The 21,678-nt window shown below is 40.9% G+C and overlaps 1 protein-coding gene across 1 annotated transcript; it reads right to left on the bottom strand.

The window, feature by feature from the left end:
* Positions 1 to 1,025: 1,025 nt before the first annotated feature.
* On the bottom strand, positions 1,026 to 21,678 carry SHISAL2A (shisa like 2A). The gene is made up of 4 exons (XM_040611114.1): positions 21,467 to 21,678; positions 13,741 to 13,880; positions 6,798 to 6,883; positions 1,026 to 1,476 (listed from the first exon to the last, which is right to left on the bottom strand). Exons 1-3 carry the CDS (start codon positions 21,646 to 21,648, stop codon positions 6,852 to 6,854), a joined length of 354 nt encoding a protein of 117 aa, XP_040467048.1. The 5' UTR covers positions 21,649 to 21,678; the 3' UTR covers positions 1,026 to 1,476; positions 6,798 to 6,851.

Genomic DNA, 21,678 nt, shown 5'->3' with positions numbered 1-21,678 from the left:
AAGTTATGAGGCTGGAAGATCAGGTTTACGTTCTATTGTTACAAAAATATTTTCTTTGTGCATCCAATGTGGTTTTAATTTTCTAGAAGGCCACAGTAGCAAAAGCCAGTTTAGTGAGATAGTATACGAAAACAGTTACAGAGAGAACATTACCACAGTCTCTATTTCTTTTGAGGGCACTGGTGTATTATTTCACACAAGTAATGCAACTTAGGAGTAGCTTAGACTGGAAGCACTTGGGGTTCTGTTATGCATAATGCCAGATAGCTGTAAAGAAGTTTACATTTCAAGCACTATCACGCACAAAGATGTCACTCCCAAAAGCTGTCAAAGATCTGATCTTAAAAAGTTGAAGTTTAGCCAGAGACAAAACTGACATGGTACATAAATAGGCTTCATTGCAAATGGAAGATACAACCTATCTACTGCCTTAATATAAACAGCATGGTTAAATATTTTAGAAATTCTTTTGATCACTGATCTTAAAGAACCCTCACAAGATAAAAAGAAACCCTTACCGTTAATGTTCATGATTTCAAGGCTGAAAGCTTGAAAGACTTGAAAGCTCAAATATGATAGTTAAGATTATGTTGGCTGTTCCTAAGACTTCTGGGGAAATAAAATGTGCAATTAGAGCTCTTTGATTACCTGAAGGAAGTTCAACACTTCACAAATTAGTGCTTCAAACTGGAACACTACTGGAAAATTTTTAGTTAGCTTCAAAATAAATATTCCAACATATTTTGATGTAGAATCTGCAAAACATTTGTGGATGTTTATTTCAATTCATTTCAGTGTTCTCTGTTTCCTATGAGAACAGCTATTCAAATCAAAACTTCCCTACAAAAATTAACCTTTCACTAACTTCACTTGTTTTGTTGGAAAATTCTCCCATCAAAATGATTTTAAGATCCCTGAGAATCTTCTGAGGAAACAAAGGTGGGGGGAAATGATAAATTAAGAAAAATACAACACAAATGTCAGATTTTATTGAGGTACTGCATCACACATGTTTGTGCAGCAAACAATCACATTTGGCTAAAGACAACCATATTCATGATGTGAAGACACCACACTAAGATGACACACAATAAAAGCTTAAAATAAAGCTTGGTCAACATGGTGTGCCCAATTCTGCTCTGCTTGACAACTGTGTTATCTCACTGGAACTGCACAGAGTAAAGACAACAATTTGCATGAAAATGACTAGCAGCAGTAGCTGGTATGTGCAAATCAAAATATACTACTTCTCAGTACAGTAACCATACACAAATACATATCCTGGCATAGCTTCAGATTGGCCTCTGGTTATCAACACTGGTCGTAATAGCCAGGAAACACCTCTGGAAAAGTGATTCAGGTTCTTGTGGCTTACAGTCACAGTTCATCTTTGTGGCTCAGGAAATCTCTTGATGCCACTTGGCTTTGTCAACAGCTTGTTTTGGTGGGGGTCTTGTGAAGGATGCAGCTCTCTATCTGCAAAATACCAATCACAGTTAAGAATTAGACTGAAAGAGGAAGTTTTTTTCCCTCGGCTGCATAGCAAAGTTGATAAGGAGATCCTACAAACAAATCTAGAACAAACCACACAGCTCAATCCATTTCACTGGCATTACTTCTTCCCAAGCACCTCATTAGATTCCTGACCTTTATCTTGTGAAGAATGACACCTCTGAAGGGCACTACTACAGCTATGAAACACTAAATGCCTCCTCTGGGGATGTATGTCGATGGGTAGAACTGCTATTGCTCCTCTGCTATGCAAATGAGGATTTCACACCTTACATGTGATAAACTCAAGGCACAAGGGTGTTAAAACAAAAGAAAAAAGGCTTAGCAGATAAAGACAGGATCATTCATCTAACATTTATATGCAATGCCTCTTGGAAAATACACCACTAATATCTACATTAAACCACGCATTTCATTATTTTTGTATGACAGCATACTCACAATGTGTGCCTTTAATCCTAAAGGATACAAATATATATTCCAAACACTTGAAGAATTTCTGCACAAAAAAAATTACTGCTCATTAAAACAAGATTGCTTCTGAGGAAGCACAACAACTGTTGGTAGAGCTGGGTTTAGAACCAGATGTTTGTCTGGATATGCAAAAAACAATGGACATGCACTGAAGTCTGGCCAGAGAATCTCAGCTAATTCAGCTACTGACAGACGTTCTGAAGTGTAAAATCTTGGATTTCAAGGCAGAGAGCAACCATCAGCAAAGAGCATCCTAACCACCAAAGAACACCACTTCGGTACTGGTTCATTCATTGATAGGAATGATGCTTATCTGAGTTATCAGTGATACTTCTTGTACATTCTACATTTCCTTCTGCTTAAGGCTATGAGGATGGTTATACATTCCTGACCAACTTAAATTAAAACATATGAGACATACATATAACCTTAGATTGGTACCCTCCTCCAGTATTGCCATCTGGTTGACAGCAGGCTCAGTATGAGTCAGCAGCGTGCCCTGGCAGCCAAGAGGGCAAACCACATCCTGGGGCGTGTTAAAACACAGTTGGTCAAAAGAGGTGATTATCCCGCTGTTTTTAGCCTTGGTGCAGCCTCACCTTGAGTACTGTGTGCAGTTCTGGGCACCAAAATTTAAGAAGAGTGTTAAGGTCCTTGAATGTGTCCAGAGGAGGACAACAAAGCTGGTGAAAGGGCTGGAAAGGGCTTATGAGGAGTGGCCAAGGACTCTGGGCTTCTCTAATTTGGAGAAAAGGGGCTGAGGGGTGACCTCATTGCTCTCTGCAGCTTCTTGAGGCGGGAATGTGGAGAGAGAGGTGCTGAGCTCTTCTCCCTGGGATCCAGCGATAGGACACACGGGAATGGTTCAAAGCTGGGTTTACGCTGGACATTAGGAAGCATTTCTTTACTGAGAGGGTAGTCAAACATTGGAACAGGCTTCCTAGAGAGGTGGTTGATTGTAGAGAGCTTTATGGCAAGTGCCAGAGGCCATGACGCCTGTGAAGGACTTTGAAGGCTAAAGAAGAAAGAAAGATAAGGTTGGCTGAACGCCTGGAAGAAAAACGGGATTTGAAGCGAGGCTGGAGCGGATGTGCGATGCCACATGTAGGTGGCTGGCTGAGAACATGAAACTCACAGAGATTAGCCAAGAAGAGTGTGAACAGTATTGATTAACCAATGATATTTTAGTATGTTGTGCGTGAACAGCGAACGAGGATATATAAGGGTGGGTTTTGGACTAATGAAAGGTCTTCTGGTCAGATTCAGGCGTCCGTGTCTTAATCTCCTCAGTTGATGCCCCATGCTTGTCAGCATTGAAGAGGCATTTGAACAATGCCCTTATTTTGGTTTAACCTTTGGTCAGCACTGAAGCGGTCAGGCAGTTGGACTAGATGACCATTGTAGGTCCCTTTCAACTGGAAAAGTCTAGTCTATTCTGCCTCCACATACAGTGTTCCTGATGAAATACCAGATCAGAAGGGAGCTCAGATGTTTGTTTATGGCCATCACTTTTTCTCCAGACTGGGGGGCAGACCCACACACAGCCTGACACAGCGCCCAAGACTGTCTCTACTCATAGCAGTAGTATGACAGACATTTCTTTCCCAGACCTGGACACAGTCTAGAAAAAGCCAAGGACTTCTGGTGTGGCCTAAGGGATGCCTGGGACTAAGACACAGCCCCACACACACTAAGGCTGTAGAGATCCTTCATCTATCTCACTTTTGACTAGTGTGAGTCTAGCCTGTTCAAGATAACCTTGGAAGAAATTCCCACAAGTTGCCTCACCGGCAGGTCCAGTATCACTTCTCCCATTACAGTGTGGAAGACTTTTTCCATCACTAAACTGGGATCTACTTCAATGTGAAATTTAGCACATTACTTATCCTGTCACAGACATGGAAAAATAATCACTGTCCTCTATTTCACATAAGTGAACACTGTCATTCATCTTTTCCTCTCTAGACTTAAGCCAGTTTAAGCCTGTCCTGCTGTTCCAAAATCTTCATCATTTTCTCAATTTTCCCTCGTCTCCAGTATATTAACACCTAAGAGCATTACTATAACAGAGGCACTGCCAGTACTAGCTGCAGCCAATTATTATCTTACATCCTATACACAGCTCCCCTCTTTCGTATGTCAGACTAAAAGAAGAGCCCAGAACATCAATATTCTTGTTTATGGCATATTGTAAATCCCCAGATATTTTTCCACACACACTACTTAGTTATTCTCCCTTGGGTACATCTGGGGACTTGATTCTCTTTTTTAAATACAGTACTTTGCTTTTATCTTTATTGTATTTCACCTTTTTTATTTCAGACCATTTCTCCAGGGCACTGAGATAATTCTGAAAGGTAGTTTAATTCCCAGAGTCCTGCAACCCTTCCCAGTGTGGTATCATCCATAAATTTTATAGATTTGCCTCCTACTCCTTCAACCAAGCTTTTACTACTCAACAGGCATAGAGTACTGAGACATCCTTCCCTCCAAAAATCTGTTTGTGAATGAGCCACTGAAAACTTCTCTTTGCATTTTCATAAAGACCCATACTCATAGCCACTTGTTCCCACTTACCTGACAGGCAAAATTACCTTGACAAAGAGAAATTACACTGGTTTTTCACGATTTGTCTTCACTAAATCTGTGTCAGATTTTTCTTGTGCGTAACTCTTGCTAACTATTTCAATACGTTATTATTCCAAATTAGAAGCGATGCCTCCAGCTGCCTAGTTCCTCTCCTTTCCCTTTTTAAAGCTAAAATCTGTGTTTGCCCTTTTGCTGGAAAAGAGCATGCAAAGATTGAATTATATGCTGCACTACAGTTGCAAGTATGTAGGGGGTCCTGTTCCCAATTAAACCCCAGTGAATTTAGCAGAGGAAGTATGCATGTTAAATCAAATCTAATTGCCACGTATAGCTTTGTCACAGCAGTGGAAAGTTCCCAGCCATTGAACTCTCTGGCTTATCACTGCACTGTGAAGCAGCTCCCTGTAACAGGTGAAGGCATGAAATCTGCAACAAGCAGACAACATGAAAAGCAGAAGACAAAAAACAATGAAAGACCTGGAATTTCTACCAACACTTAACCAGATTATCTGTTGAAGTTCAGAAAAGATCCTTGCCCCTTGCCTCCCTTTTCATTTACACAGAAAGCTTCCAGCTGCTCCATTCTGGATCTGGAAGCAAAAAAGCTCACAGGCTAAAGGCACAGTTTTCCTAGTTTTATCCCAAAAAGAGGTCTCAAGTATTTTGAGTCTTCGTAACAATGCCAGCCTCATTTAGCCGACAAAAAAGAACCGGATAATTCATCCACAAACAAAGCTTCTAAATTTTTTGGTCTTTATATCAAGCGTGCATTCAAACACTACAAAAAAATGCTTTGCAGCTGGCCTTTCAATTCTCTCCTCCTTTCTCTCTTCCTGTAAGCAACACTGGTTAGCAGGTTACACTTCAGAGCACTCCACAAACATTAGTCTCTACGCTACCATGGAAGGCTGGCAAACTGAATAGTCTCTACGCTACAGTGGAAGGCTGGCAAACTGAAGCATGAGGAAATGAGAGGTTCATTGCCTTCAGAAAGCAATGCCACATTCACAGACCTGAACTGAGGTCTTATCTCAGCACTTAGCGCCTGCCTCAGATATTTTTGGATTTTCTCACTGCAGATGGCTTTCTGACTGCAGGATCCTTTTTAGTCTTCCCATGGCATTTTTCTCCCACAAGCCATTTCATTTGCAACAGCAGAGGAAAAAAAAAGCGTGTGGAGGTGGTTAGGAGTTTGAAAATGAGTTTTGTTACACTTAAGTACTTTCATGAGGACAAGCAGCCCAAACCAACCTGTTATGCTCGTAATAGAGTGCTGAGAAAGATGCAGTTGCACTTACAATGCACAGGTACAACAGAAAATACGTGAAGCAGGGAACTCTGACACATTTACATCCCTGCTCATCTAAGAAAAACTGCTGAGCAAGCAGGCCCACTTTATTTTTTTCTGACAAACATTGCTTATCTATGGCTATTCTCACATTCTGTGGCTGTTTAGCTATGAACTTTTACCCCCTGCATAAAGTAAAATGCATGTTTCATGCCATATGAAGTCTTTTGCGTTACTTAGAAATTCCTCTTAAGTCTGAAGTATAATTCATCGGTACTGGCATACATTTGAATTACTATTTTGCACAGTCTGTGCCATAGGCAGTTCGACTTTTAAACAGGATTTCAGCATAAAAATCAGGTCAGTATATGAAACTTCATTTTTTGCAAGATAACCCTCCTCAGTTCTCTATCATGACTTGACTCAGCACTTGTAGGTAGCATCCCAAGAAGCAGGGTATGACTAAACTACCCACCAGATACTTCATTGCTCTTACCCTTTGTCACAGAGTCTTTCTAGCAGTTTGTCGCTAAAGAATTTTTTTTGAATGACAAGTTATAATGGCTGCCCCCTTAGTAAGCTCTGGTGCACCCTGGACAGCATCAGGGAAAGGACAAATACAGCATAAGGGGTACGTAATCTTCTCTGGCACACAACCATGGTAGACTATTCATGTACAAGTAAATCAAAAAGAGATTTCTCTATGGAAGGACTTTGTTCAAATCTCTGCAGATACTTCCCTGTGCAAGGACAGCATCAGGGCAATGTATAAGTAAAACAGACAGTTTGCTAGTGCTTTTCAGAAAGCTAAAAACCCACATAAAAAATCATGGTATTTTAAAAAACGCTTATCATATCTGCATCACCACACGTAAAACAGAGCAGAGGGTATACAAATACAAGAGGAAGATGAAAACAAAAGTTCTCACTGTACCTATATTCATTACAGCATTAGTAGAAAGTAGAATCCATCCAGTGACTCTGTTGTTTAACATATCGAACTCCCTCTAGTCTCACTTTCTGTAAAACAAAAGCATTTTTATTAAAACTAACAGCATTATTCTTCCTTTAGTTGCAAGCAGCAATACACATAGGTGCCTACTGCACTAGAAAAAAATACAGTTCCTGGAATCTTCCTCTACAATTTTCAGAGGATGGGATAAACAAGAGCCATCCCACTTCCTATTCCTGAGCCCTGGGAGGCTGCAACTATTAACTTACTTGTGTTAAAAAGGAATAAACGTCAAGATGAAGAGCAGTTTAAGTTATTAGCACTGTGGTATAAGTAGCACTTACAGCAGGAAATCAGAGTCTGCTAAAATAAATGCAGAAAAATTTCCCATATTCAAGAAAACAGATCAGAAATCTCAAAATTTAACCCCTCTCCAAATATGATCAGTCACTACTATAGTCACTGCACCTTCCATCCAGTGATCCCAAACCACTGTGTGAGGGGAGGCTTACGATACTTCCTTGCGTGAAAGAAGCATCACTTGTTTTTCAGAAAGATTAAAGAGATGACAGGAGCAAATAAAGCAATTTTTAATTAGACATTTCACCAGTTGCCCAGAAAATCTCAAGTTCTGGTACCTCCCATCTTTTAAATGTTTGGTTCTCAAGCTTAATAGTATTTGAATATTGTTTTTCAGAGCACAGATTCATAGGCTAGAATAAATAATAGTTCATCAGATTCCACCGGGTAACTGACAGACATCTGCTTGGAGCAGAAGGGCTGGAATCTTTAGATTCAGTGCAGATAATGTGAGTTTGCCGAGCTGATCAGAATAACCAAAGTAAAAGCAGTCTGCAACGGGTCACTGTCACAAAGGGAGAAGAGAGCACTCTGCCAGTGCTTTTCACTGATAGCTGCTCACAGCAGAGAAAGCAAAGCTCAAGGAGGAAAGACTTTCCTTACCACACTTTGAACTTTATTTCTTTCCTACCTTATGTTCATTCTTTCATTCCCTTCCCAGTTTCCTCACTCAGTTTCCAGTCCTAATTTTCTGCTACTATGCTTCCCATGCTAGTCCCCATGTCTTTGAACAACAGTTCATACTTTTGAGTCCCTCCCATCTCTTTTCTCTGCCCTAAATCTCTAGTTGTTCCTGTGCATGCTTTCCATCTGCAAGGCTCTCTCTTCATCCCTCTCCTCAAGCACCCCACCTCTGCTCTCCAGACCACCCACAGCCATTGTTCCACTCCCTGGCCCTCACAGGAGTTTCTCCATCCCCTCCAGCATCATTGCCTCCCTGCTCTGCTGCTCTCAACCCCATTAGCCTAGTCCCTCTTCCACATGCTCCCAGGCACATCGAGGTCTTTGCAGTTTCTCCTTTATCTACTGGCTCCAAAACCTCTCTCTACTCCATTGTCTCATCTAAGTCTCCTTATGGAGCTCATCTTCCTTCCAGGCCAAGTTTCCCTGTATTGCCCATTAGCCTCTAGTCCAACACTGTCTTTGACCTCATTTTGCACTTTCCCACTGCTTGCGCCAACACAGAGAACAAAAAGAAAAGCAAAGCGTAACTGGGCAGGGTGCCTCTGTCCAAGGAAATGTAGGGAAGGGATTAAAAAAGGTTCCCTATATCCAAAAGGGAGGAAAAGTTGAGAATTCAAATATTTTCATTTTAAAAAAAACTGCAACAAAGCAAATTGGGCAAAGGAATCATTTGTTTTTGAAGCATTTTGAAAGTTGCATTTTGTTTGAACTGAAAAAACCTGCAGTTTGGTTTCAAAATATCAAAATGGGATTTGATAGTTTGTCATTTCAAGTCTGTACAATATTTAAGCCAAGTTCTCAGCTGAAACCAGGTCTCTTCAGTGAGTTATTTCAGCTGTGATGAAAAAAAGCAAACCCAAAGAGTAAAAAAAAAAATAAATCCTAATCAGTTATAGAGGAAGGCACCCTGTTTTGAAGCTTGTCTAGATTTCATATCTAAACCAGCTTACAGCATCTATGCGTATTGTTGCAGTTAAAAAAAACCTGAGTCAATGAGCTGCAAAAAACTCACTACTACAAGAAAGTTTGGGAAATTTAAAAGCTAAGGAGTCCAATTTAACCATTCCCAAATTTAATCTGTCCTAGTGATGTACCTTTGAACTAATGCTACCCTTCCACTGTATTTGAATTCCCAGCTCCAAAACAGGAAATTTCTTCATTTCCTAAAGAAAAAAACCCTTTTTTTTTAAAACAGTTGAGCCCATTAGGCTGATTTTTCCCATATACAAATATCTGAGGCAGATGGCTGGCAAAGAGAAAAGTAGCCTAACTGGGGAAAATTTAAGGCCAGCTGCAGAAAGACTATATAGTGGAAATCATTGATAAACCTAGAAAGCAACCCTATCAATGCATACTCCAAAAACCAAGCACAGTGTCTCTGAAGTCAGATGGTTTCAGAACGAATAGAGTCAGATAACTCTACTGAGCTAAGGAGGAGAAAGTGTGAGAGTTTGGTGCTTTTTCATCAAAATACCTAAATGTTTTGTATATTTGATTAGTGCTCCATAAGGAATGTTTAATTAAGGAGAGAAATAGGGACAGGAAGGTCATCTGGCTATTTTTCGAGCTGATTTTTTTATTACTATGAAATGAAACCATGAACTTTAGCATACTATGATGTCACTGCTTTGTAAGAACAAAGAATTAATCTCTTTCATTAAAGCACACTTTTCCCAGCACTTATGAGTAATTTACAAGGCCACGGTTCTCTTCACACTCCAACCTAAAGGTCCCTGCTGTCTGACTCCAAATACATTATAGAGGGTTTCCTGTGCTAAGTTTTAAAGGAAAATGTTAGTTACCATCATAAAATGTCATTTGCTATTCTCGCTTCGCAGTGATATAGGACACCTTGCCTCAAAGGTCTTCCTGGACTAATGCTGGTAGAAATATGAAGGCAACTCAGAAAATGTGTTTATGAACTGTTTGGGTCACCAAAGTGGGGAGTCTCTATTTACCTTTTTATCTCTGATGGCAAAACCCATTCTAAGGGGTGTGCAGAGATGACTACTGCTCTCCCATCAGCTGCCTGGAAGCGTATGTTCACCTTTTCTCAGAGCTCAGCAGCAGATATGCCTCTAGATTTCTGCTTTTCTGCCTGTTTACCACTCCTCTCCTGACAATTATGCAATCTCTACTCAGTCATCCTCATCTCCTCTAGATGCTCCAGCACTGTTTTCTCAGCCTTAACAAAACATTCACAATTTTGTGACTCCCTAGCTCCCTACATTTTGAAGGGGATAAACTTTTCGCACAAAGGGAAGTTTTTTCATTAGAAGGAGAACAAAGCGTATGGCCAAATTCCCTTTCATCTTGGGAAAATCCATAACTGCATAATGCATAGCTGCATTCTCAGGGCTTAGATTCCTTTGGGGCTTTTTTTTACCACGAAACACTTACATAGTTCTCCAGCTTTCAAATGGGAAAAACAGAAACACCTACAATGAGTTCAGCAAAAAATCCTTTCACTTAGAAAGAGCTTACTGAGCAACCTGTATGATTAAAAAGCAAGTTCACTATGCTAAGAGAAAGTACGGTCCAATGATTTAAGTATTCATCTTGGTCTCAGAAAACCATGGCTCAATTCTCTGTACCACAGAATTCCTGTGCCAAGCTAATCTTAGAGCCACGTTTTTAGAGGTATCACAAGCAAAGGGAAAAAGCTCTTCTGGTTAGTGAAGTTCTTTCAAAATTCCACTAGACAAGAATGTCTAAATTGACACAAAAAGTATTAAAAATATGACACTTCCTTGCAGTTCTGTCTCCTTGTGAGACAGATCTAATGGCACCTCCCTACTTCTGAATGTAGAAGTGAGGATAGAAGAAAAAATGAAGCACTTTGACACTTTAGTAAAGCAGATCATTAACCCACAAGCCAAATCCTAGGCGAACCTTGCATTCTGAGACAGAGCACAAACAATAAGAAAGCAATGTATAAAGAACTGAAATTTTGCCTGTAAAAGGAGGATTTCATTGAAAGAGGTAAAGTACATTGCTGCTTTTTGTTGAGAAATACTAGATCTGATGAGAAACTAGACTGTGAACTCCTTGGGATGTAGGATCTTCTCGTTTGCCAGTACACACTGTCTTGCATATAAGGGATCTATTCCGCACTCTATACTGCGATACTACAAATAGAAGTAAGTATAACTCCATTAACATTTAAGTAGTTACTGCTGGTCTACACCTGTGGCTGAGCTCATTTTCCCTGAAATTTAGTTCTCAGATTAAAACGCTAATTTTTCATAGGGCTAACAACATGCTTAGCTAACTCAGGAACCCCATAGGTAGTATCTGTGGTGATGCTATTGAAGACCATTTGTTCAAGACTAAATAGAGCCAAATTCCAGCTGATCTGTCTTTTGCAGAATCAGAGACTTTAACAAAGGCCACACATCCAGATTATTTTTATATTTATGATTGCATGTGAAATTATTTCTGTAAAAATTCAACAATTCCACTTCTATATTTAGGAGATCTTGGATGCGCCCGCAGAGCAATGACCAACTTTGGCTATCAGATGTGGGAAGCACACAAGAATCTATTGTATGTTTAATGAAATACAAAACTCCAACTAAGCTGATATATTATGGGTGAAATTGAATATAGTAACAAGTATTGCTTTTATAAATGAGTGCTTTCTAAATGCTCCAGGGGTCCAGACACTGCACAACATCTAATGTGTGACACAGCTTTCATCTAAAGGCAAGGTTATGCTAGTTCAAAAAAAGCAGGGCTGAAATGAGTTCACAGTTAAAACTCATGGTCCACAGGCCTAACATTTTCTGAAATTTCTAAAGATTATTTTAATTTTTTAATTCATTTTTACAGCCTATACAGGATTACGTTCAAATCTCAGAAAAACTGAAAGAGGAGAGGCTGCTTTTATTGTTCCCCAGGCCTGAAAGTAGCTAGCTAGTCATCTCAGATACTCAGCCCTTGCATGACTTCCATGCAAAAGAAACCCAAGTATAATGAAGATAAGTACTCAGGCTTGTCAATTAAATCCTTCAATATTTTCAAAGATCTCTCAACCTTGGCAAAGCAACTGGCTTTCGATTTCTGGCAACCCACTTCATCAACAGCTAAAGCTATCAGAATTTAGATGTGAAATAATTGTCATTCAGAGCAGTCAAAGAAGCAGAATAATAAAAGCAAAAAACACAGGATGAGAGCAAAGTCAAAACAGTGTTCAAATACAAAGCAATGCAGTCTGAACAAAGCTAAAAACAACACAGAAGATGGTTTGGAAAGAACAAAGATCTCTCAGCTTCCTGGAGTCATAACACCTAGAATCATGGGAAACAGGATGCCTACGTGAATGCTGGGTCATCAGTAGGGGAGCCTGGGATGCAGTTCACCTCATGATAGGAAGAGAGGAACTATCTCTAATGCCAAAGCAGGATGTGGTTTTGCAGCAGGTTTTGAGTCTGTAGAGAAAGATGGAATCACTTGGCAGCAGTGGTGCAGTAGCACCTGCCTCCTTCCCAGCTCCCCATATGCCAAACATGTCTGGCACAAAAATACAAAGCATGAGAAAACCAGCACTGCTGTCCTGGCAATGGATTACAAGCTGATGCCATAGCAGGAAAACCTGAGGGAAGAAATTAAACAGCAACACGTTCAAAAGCATAATGCCAGTTTATAATTAGAATACAACCATCTTGTGAAAGATCACCAGGCATTTTGTTCATCCCACCCAAGCGTTTATTTAGGCTGTTCTAGGTTACAGGTCTTATTTCCACTCTTTCCAGGACAGGTGTGAAGTTTTCAATTTGCAGATTAGTAACAGTTTGCTGAATGTGTGACTTTCACTTCAGCAGCTTGCTCAGCTTATATAGCTCCAAAGGGAGGCTTTGCATTTCCTGACATCCCTATAAACAACTTATAGAGCAAAGCCTGCATTCTCTGTAGAACAAGACATAAGAATTTTGGTATGGAGCGGACTATGTTAACTAGACATTCAGAAGGGTTTACTGCTGTATAATAGGCTATAATTATAGTAACTCATTGGTCATCTATTGCCATGCAGGTACGGAAACATTTTAAAAACTAGTAAGAAAAAAGAATTTGAGGTGAGAGGACTTTTTCCCAAGAACTATTCCCCTTTTTCAACTTCTTCAACTTCCAAGACCTAATTAAGTACAACATTCCCTTTACTTCCTACAACTTTACTGGCTGAACTACTGAAGCCACATTTAAACACCTAGGAAGTCCAAGACAAAGGGCAAAACTTAGCACATCCCACCTTGCCACCAAAACTTGCAGTCAGATTTCACAAATGTAGTGAAATGTGGCAGCAGCAACAGGTTTTCCCACGCCAGTGGGCTAGTGCTGGCTACATGCACTGTTCCTGCAGGGATCCACAGACACAGTTTGGGCGCAAAGGTATGAATTACTGGGACTGAAGCAAAGAGTCTTAGACTTCAAAGACTGGATCCTAAGTCAGTATGAAAGACAAAAGAATGATCTCTCCCTGTCACAAGAAAAGACACCTAAAATCTCTTTTGAGATTCTTATTCCCAGAATGGAATCACTACTATATGCTTATGTACTCTTGACAAGAAATCCAGAGCAACTAAATCATTAAACCTCTTGCTGATAAAGGGACTTATTTGTTGCACACTTACTCAGTATTGCAAAGTGTTATGCTCTTCCTACTACTAAATAAATATACTGAGCTTGTGTTACATTTTTTTCATTTGAGTTTCGTACAGATTTCATTGAGAAGGTAAAACAGCAAGATAGCTTGACTAAATCTTGAAGTCCCCATCAGAAAGAAAATACATGCTGTTTGTTGGATTCCTCCACATCCATTTAAAGACAAAATAAGGCTTTTCCTCTGCAGGAGATAATGTATGTCAGTAACAACTGGTCTTACCTGCCAGCTGTAAGCTTAAACCAGTATCCAGTTTGCTGCGTGGCTTCGTGCTGATAAACAAATAACAGAGAACACACACAGTGATGATAAAAGCAAAGAGGACCACTGCTGCTATCGACAGGCCCACAAGTGCTCCAACACTAAGAAGAGAGAAAAACAAAGAAATTAAGTGTAAAAACACCCTGAGATACCCATTAAAACAATGGTCAGGATGTTGTCTGGAGGCTGCCTGCACTCCATCAGGGGAGTGACTGTGTATTTTACCGTAAACTGAAGTTTAGAGCTCAATACTTAAGTTGCATAAACTGGAATTATTTCATTGCCTTCAGAATGGTCAAGGTCACTACACAGCAGCTGAACACCTGGCCCTCAGTGACATTTCATGTTACCTATGCTTACGACTCCTGAGCCTGATTTAAACTGTGTTTATGAAAATCAGAAATAACTTTATGCAGTAACTGGCATCACTGAGATCAACAACTTCTCCAATGCAGGGTATATTCCTAGATAAGCATAGTATCACACAAATATATGCACACACTTCCAGAGCTCCAGGCAGCCCAAGCAAACTCCTTTTCCTCAAACAACATGACTATTAAATCCGTATTTTCAGTTTGAAATGCTATTTTTTTTGCAAGAAGAGCCCATTGGAGTACTCCAAGCAAAGTACACATTTGTCACAGACTTCTCACCAAGGAAGACATGCCCATAAAGAACAGGATATAAAATGTGCAAGCCATGTTATTCAATTCTGTTAGCAACTCTGTAAAGCAGGGTAGAGTACTGTGATCACTGTTGTGCCTTTGTGTTAATGCAATAAATCTCCAATCAAGACTGAAGTTTTTCCATGATCTTTATCAGGGTAAAAGGAAAAGTAAAGATGAATTAATTTACACACAATATCAAAAGCATCAAAGGAGCAGGAACTTAATTATTCAGGAGGCCAAACACACAATACTATATATAGATTTTATCAGTATACTACTTCTGCAGGATAGAAGCTACTTTATAGTTCTCCCACAGATGCTCAGTGAGACAGTATATGTACATACAGTCATTCCTTTAGCAGCCTCCTTATTTCCAATCCTTCTTTTCAAGTTTTTTCCTAATATAATGTTCTCATGATGAACTAAAGGACTGGTTGCAATACAGTCTAGCTATCATTTACTATCCTATCCTCTCCTGGGCCATTTTATGCCTTCAGCATTCCAATCCTCTATTCTACAGTCCATGTCAAAGATTTCTGGTGAAATTGTACAGCAGCCTCTTGGTCACAGATTAAGTGAGTCCGAGGACTGAGAATCCTTGTATTACTACTCTGGTATATTTACAATTTTTGGCAGACGTAAAAAGGACAGGAGAGAGATGAATGTCTTAAATTCTAGGAACCCCATCCTCTAGTGATAAAAATGCCTTTATAAATCACTGCTATCAGTGAGAAGTCAATTCTACTATGACCTTCCAGGGAGATCAGAAGAATTGTGCCTTGGGATGTTTTTATGAATTTTACATTCAAGCTACTGCAAAGCTTCTCTGCAAGTTCCCATAACACCAGTAGACAGATATGTCCATAGGGTAAACTCTTAAGATCAGTAGGATGAGAACAGATACCAGTATGACTTCAAGATGCAGTTCTCATCAGTTATTGGTCAGATCCATTAATGAAGTTTGTGCAGTGTTAAGTTCCATGCACAACTAAAATAATTCATTATCAGCAGAATGATTGGTTCTAGAAAGAACAGCTCTACCCTTATGAAGATTATTCATGGTATTTATCATCCATATGAACTAGACTGTCCTTGTATGTTTGTGTATATATGCACATATTAAGCAAATTTTCCCTTATCATTTTTTGGCTCAAACAAAACTTACAGGCAAGCAATATTCTGCTTAACATGGAATCTGAATATGTCCTTACAGCCAGAGATCTCACCTGTGTTCTGGCCTCATTTTTGCATTTTCACTTGGAACACCTTGACCCAAATGGACAAAACAGAAGACACTACACTAGAGGAGGCTGAGGTGAGCAACCATTGAACCATGGAAGTTCTCCACAGCTGAATCTATTTGAGGAAGTAATACCAACCCAAAGGCTCTTCAGAGACAAGTATTTGTGCTTTTTTTGTCATGTCAGTAACTAGCCCTATTTTAATATTCTATTTAAATAATAGTGTGCAGTGCAGAACAAAGGAGGTTGCTCACCATTAGCCAAACATTAAGTAGAGTCAGCCATCCTAAAGCTGACTTGATCAAGTACATATTAATGATTGATTCTTTGTCTTTCCATTCAGGCATCTATTACTTCTTGGTTGTAGCTCTCCTCCATGCAGTTGTAAAGATGACGTTAACAATACAGTTGTGTACTGTACAGCACCATGCATCTTCAGTATTACTACGTAACTTGTGTAAGATGCTTTGTAAGATACAAATAGCAAAGATAAGAAAAGCAGTTCCTGAGGAACTCTTCATTATTTCCTACTATAGGTCAAAGACCTTCCATAGGTTATATGCCACTAAAAGTACTTGTCATGCTCCATCAGCAATGTGAAAAGATCTCACCAAAAACATGAAGATCAGCATCACAAAACCAAATAGACACCCTGGATTCCACTTCCTAAATCAATGAGAAATTAAGACTCAGTTTGTACTTACTCTTTTTAAACAATGTTTCAATACCATATTGTTCTCCACATGCTGAAGCCATCAACTCTCTTAGAACGTATGACTAATTTCTTTAAGGTTAATTTGGCATTAAAGTTGGGGGGTGAGGCATTGTTTCTTAATTTATTTAATTCAGAGGAATTCAGTATGGCTTCCACAGCTCTGAACACTTAAGTTCCTTAACCACAACACAATCTTTTTTTTCTTTTTTTTTTTTTATAGTTAAAACTGTTTTCAGAAACAAAATACCAAAATAACTATGATAATTGATTATGTTAATGATCACCCTCCTCTGAAAATAAAGACAGCCCTTCAGCACGTTCTCTGGATTCTACAGCAGTTACTGTGGTGCTGCATATGCATCTAGACAAGACCTTGCTAAAAACATTTTGTCATCTTCTCGTCTTTACCTTAAACACTAGGTGTTTAAAGACCAGTTTTCTGAACAGAGACACTAAACAAGCAAGCTAAAAAGTCACTCTTGCCCACAGCTATGGCCTCATTAGAAAATTAAAACCTCCGCATTAACATCACACACACACACACCCCAAATGATGACCTAGCATATGAATGCCAAAAATGGCAATGAAAGCCTAGGGGTAACCCCAGCAGCATTTACACAATTCTTGAAACATAAGCAATGCTAAGTTTGGTAGAAGATCCACAGACCAAACAGAACGCTCCCAAGTTACTTTCTACAATACTTTTCTTCAATAAAGATACAGCCATACCACACATCTCACTAATGCTCCTACTGCTGTTACACCGAGTGCCACATACGAGCTTGTAGCACTGCCACACACCTCTGCACAAGGGCTTTACTGGACAGAGAGGCTCCACTCTTGCCAGCAGACTCTCTAGGGCTCCCCAGGCTGCTCTCCAGGAAGCTGTTTAGTGGGTCATTGACATTTCTGTCACGGGATGCTCAGCAGCACACACCTACAGTTATTTTTAGTCCATAAAATTAGTCCATCCACACCAATAACAGCTAGGAAAAATTTAAATATTGGCTAAGCAGATGCTGTATGTCCACTGATAGATTAAAAGGAAGCTCATGAGTCATCCGGAACTGAGTGAATCAAAAGTTTCTAATGCCATCGTTGCAGTGATTATTTTTTTTTTGTATATAGTATTTGCAAAGCAAACAAATATTCCCTGGAGATTGGAAGAATGGCCATATGGGAACAAAAGACTTGCTCTTTTGGAAAGCTAAAGCAGACTCCCGAGGATCTGTACAGCTAAGAAAAGCTTGGCTACACCATTAGGTCACCATGGTTCTATGGGTATTAATTCATAGAGCATTTTGAATAAAATCTATACTTGGCCTGCCAGAGTTTTAATCAAATGTGTAATATTACATGAAACTTATAAAAGGTACTGCAATTTTATTTGATACTGAAAGAAGCCATTAAATTGATAAAATAAAACTTAATTGAAGAGTGACAAAAATAATTCTAAATTATTTTAGAACAACGAGAAACAAAAAAGGTGCTGACTGACCCTAACTGCATCACAGTTCAATACAAATGCTACATGCCCAGTATTTCTCCCCTTCCACTCTGCTTTGGAGGTAAAGTAGATGTCATGATGACTATATGTACATGCACAACATAAAGATATGAAGGGCAAGTGGTTCAGTGTTTTGCTCACTATTGTTTTACAGCATCTGTGTTTTGTGGTTTCAAAAGCTGCATAACCTTCTGGCAAATTCTGTACACTCCTGCCTTTTCCTAATGTGCCCTTCCCTGTTCTATGGGCTCCTGACTGCTGCAAGAGACAGAAAAAAGACAATTTTCACTCTTCTTTGCTGAGGTCAGCTTTTCAATAAATGTGTAAAGGGAACATAGGCTGTTCTAACAGAAAAAAACCCGAACAACTATACTATTTGATTTTAAGTACCAGCAAAAAAAAGAAAGAATAAGTGAGAAAGAAATACTACAGATAATAAATTCAGGGGGAAATATGACATGTGCCAGAGTTCCTCAAAGGTCAATTACTTACGGCTGTCCAGCTGCTCCTAGTACAGCATGTGTTAGGATGCACTTGTCTAACACTGCAGTTTTTGCAGGAGTGGGAGGAGAAAAGATGGTTCCATTTTGCTAAGGGTTAGTGCAGTATATAGCTCTAAATGTAGTACCGGCAGTAGTGATTAGGCAAAAGAACAACAGCATAGGCCTGCAAGTGACTATTGCTTCAGGTTGCCTAGGTGGCTGGTTTCTCCATGAGCTGCTTCCATCAGAGCTGACTGTCAAGTGGTCTGGCAAACACGTCTCCCACAGCAGAAAAAACACAAGAGATACATGCAATAGCTTCCTGAAATTCTACCTGGTTTATCACCAAAATAACCCCTCAGGTACCACCAACCACTTGGTGGTACATTCAGTCACTGCTTTCAAATTAATGGGGGGAGTCAAGCAAACAAAGATTTAAGATGAGAAACTTAAAAAGCTCTGGAGTAAAGAAAGCAGTCATACTTCTCAGACCCAGAAAATCTTTCTAAATGAAGAACATTCAGAGACATGCTTCATTAAAGCCTCTCATAGGATTCAGTTCTTTGAGGTTCTTTCTGAAAAGATCAAGCTCTAACAGTCTCCACTACAATGTCTCATCAAGATGCAAGAGCTAGACATCATCTTAATCTTTCAGTAGTTCTCCCATGTTGAGAAGGCTTCCTGTGACCAAACCAGTCAAAGACTACATCAAAAAAATCATGTAACATTAAACCAGTATGGGTATTTGATGAGAAAAAGCGTAAAAAAGGACACTTGAGGATGTCTTCTCACATCAGAGAAGCTGAGCAATTCTGTGTCAGTCAGAGCTGTGGCTGGCTGGGAGATTCCCACATTCAACCCACTATCTGCACCAAACTAGATTTTAAATAATTATACACTAAATATTAGACCAGATAAATTAAAGTAAGCCTGCAGTACTGGAGCCCTGAATGAATTCATATGTGAAATTGCAAAACTGCTGGCCAGGGCATGCAACATAAGGCCACCCTGCAAGAGCACTCATAGGCTGGGAGTGTAACTCCAACCTAAAACAGGGCTGTAGAGGGGAACTCAGGAACTACAGACTAGTAAATCTGATTTCCATCCCTGGCAAGACAGAAAGGTCTGTAAAAAAAGGAGTAATATCCCTAAGCCAAGAGATAAACACAATGTCAGGGCGTTGAGTGGGCTGCACGGGGTTGTATCTGACCTTGGCTATTATCCCCAAGCCACGATGCCCAGGCCTGCCCCACTCACCTCACCTGGATATGAGGGATACGTCCTTTGATGGTGAAGCCACTACCCTCATCCAACTTGTTACTACACTCTGCCCTCAGGAAGCTTCTGGCACTTCCTGCTTCCTGACAAAAAAATCTTTCATTAAACAGCCAGCATTACTATGTGGGGGAAATACTGCCTTGTTAACCTGCTGGAATCTATGAGCTGTCAATAAGCAGATGCATAAAAGAGCCAGCAGACAGAGTTAGATTTTTCAAAAAGCCTTTGACAAAGCCCTGCACTGAGGGTGGGACTAAAAAGACTGAACTGACACAGCATTAGGGAAAAGTTCTGTTACAGATTCAAGGCTGCTTAAAAGAATATGCACAGGGCTGAGTGGTCTCTTTTCAGTATAAAGAAAAGTCACCAGAAATCATTGGCGAGACTGATTTTATTCGGTGTCTTCATCTATGACCTGGAAAAGAATGAAATCTGAGTTTCCGATGATCCTAAGTCCCTACAAGCGACCAAATGCTATGAGGGCAAAGAATGCTAGAAGACTTGCAGAAAACTGAGCAAGCAGGCAAAAGTGACGTAAATGAGCTTCAGTGTACATAATGTAATATATAAACATACAAAACCAAACCTAGATGACAATGAACTCAGAACTGGCAGCTGTGAACTCAAGAAAAGTTTTAGAGCCATCAGTGACAGCTCACTGAAATCATGGAGTCAATGTGCACTGGCAGCCAAAGACATCAACAAAATGGTGGCCACCACCAACAGCAAGGATTTTGAGAGCAAGACCAAAGGCAGCATCTTGCCAGCGTGTAAAACCTTACCATACCCACATGAGCACACAGCTCCAGGTTATGCACCTCTAGAGCAGCGCTGTGGAGTGAAAAAAGGTATGAAAGAAAGGCAACCAAAATGATCAGTGGGACACAGCATCTGTCTCAGTGGGAGTCCAAAAAGACTAAGGCTGTTCGGTTTGGAGAGCTGAAAGCTGAGAACTGATGCACCAAATGCTTACAAAATTTTTAATATTGTGCATAAATTTAACATGCAATTTTTGTTTGCCAAGTCTCACAATACTACTACCAGAGGGCACTCCAGAAAACTGGTAGGAAACAGTATAGAACTGCTAAAAGGATGTATCCTCAAACAGCAGGTAGCGACTGCTGCCATCGAGGCTGCAGAAGCAGAGAGCAGAAGCAAGCGTAGAAAGGGAATAGACAAAACGAGGGATAACAAGTCCATAGAAAGCTAATGAAAGCACCATACAGAGGTGTACTAACACCCTGACACAGCCAGCGTGGACTAAGAGCCTGAGGGGAGCCAGGCACAGCCAGCAGTGGTGCGCAGTGATCCAGAGCTACATGGACCCTCGCGCTGACCCAAGCGAGCACAAGCCTGATTATCTGCCATCATCCAAGCGGAAGCGATGTAGCGCTTGATCTCACTACACACAGAAAAGTAGCTAAAGTCCTTGGGAACTTTACGCAAGCAGCGCCTCGCCCGCGGCGCCCGCCGAGGGCCGCTCCCCACACCCGCGGGGCCGCAGGGACGCTCCGCATGCCCCGTACACGGGCACTCAGCGTCCCCAGCGCTCCCCTACAAAGGCCACGAGTTCCTTCTCTCAGAGATCACCCCGGCGCAAGCAGAAGTCTCTCTGGGTAGCAGCTGCAGCTCTACCGCTACTCTCAGCGGGACACAGGCAGCCAGCTACGAGTACCTCAGAAACACAAACCCGCAGGCAGGCACGCTCGGGCCGACACGGGTCTCCCGCCCCCGGGGCCGCGGAGCCTCACCACCGCCCGCCATGCGGGGCCGGGGGCGCGCCGCCGCTCCCCTACCTGAGCCACCACATGTAGCTGTGCTCGTAGGGGAAGAAGCTGTGGGGGTCATCGCAGCAGTACTTGACGTCCTGGAAGCCGCAGCAGTACACGGCACGGGCGTCGCCGCCCGTCTGCGGGCAGCTGAACCCGCTCACCAGCACCTTGTCGGCGGTGAGGTAGCTGCTGCATTCGGCGCTCATGGTGCGGCGGCCGCCCGCCGGGCTGCCCGC

The sequence above is a fragment of the Falco naumanni genome, chromosome 11, assembly GCF_017639655.2.
Source record: "Falco naumanni isolate bFalNau1 chromosome 11, bFalNau1.pat, whole genome shotgun sequence".
NCBI classification, from domain to species: Eukaryota; Metazoa; Chordata; class Aves; order Falconiformes; family Falconidae; genus Falco; species Falco naumanni.
This window is presented reverse-complemented; position numbering and strand designations above follow the sequence as displayed.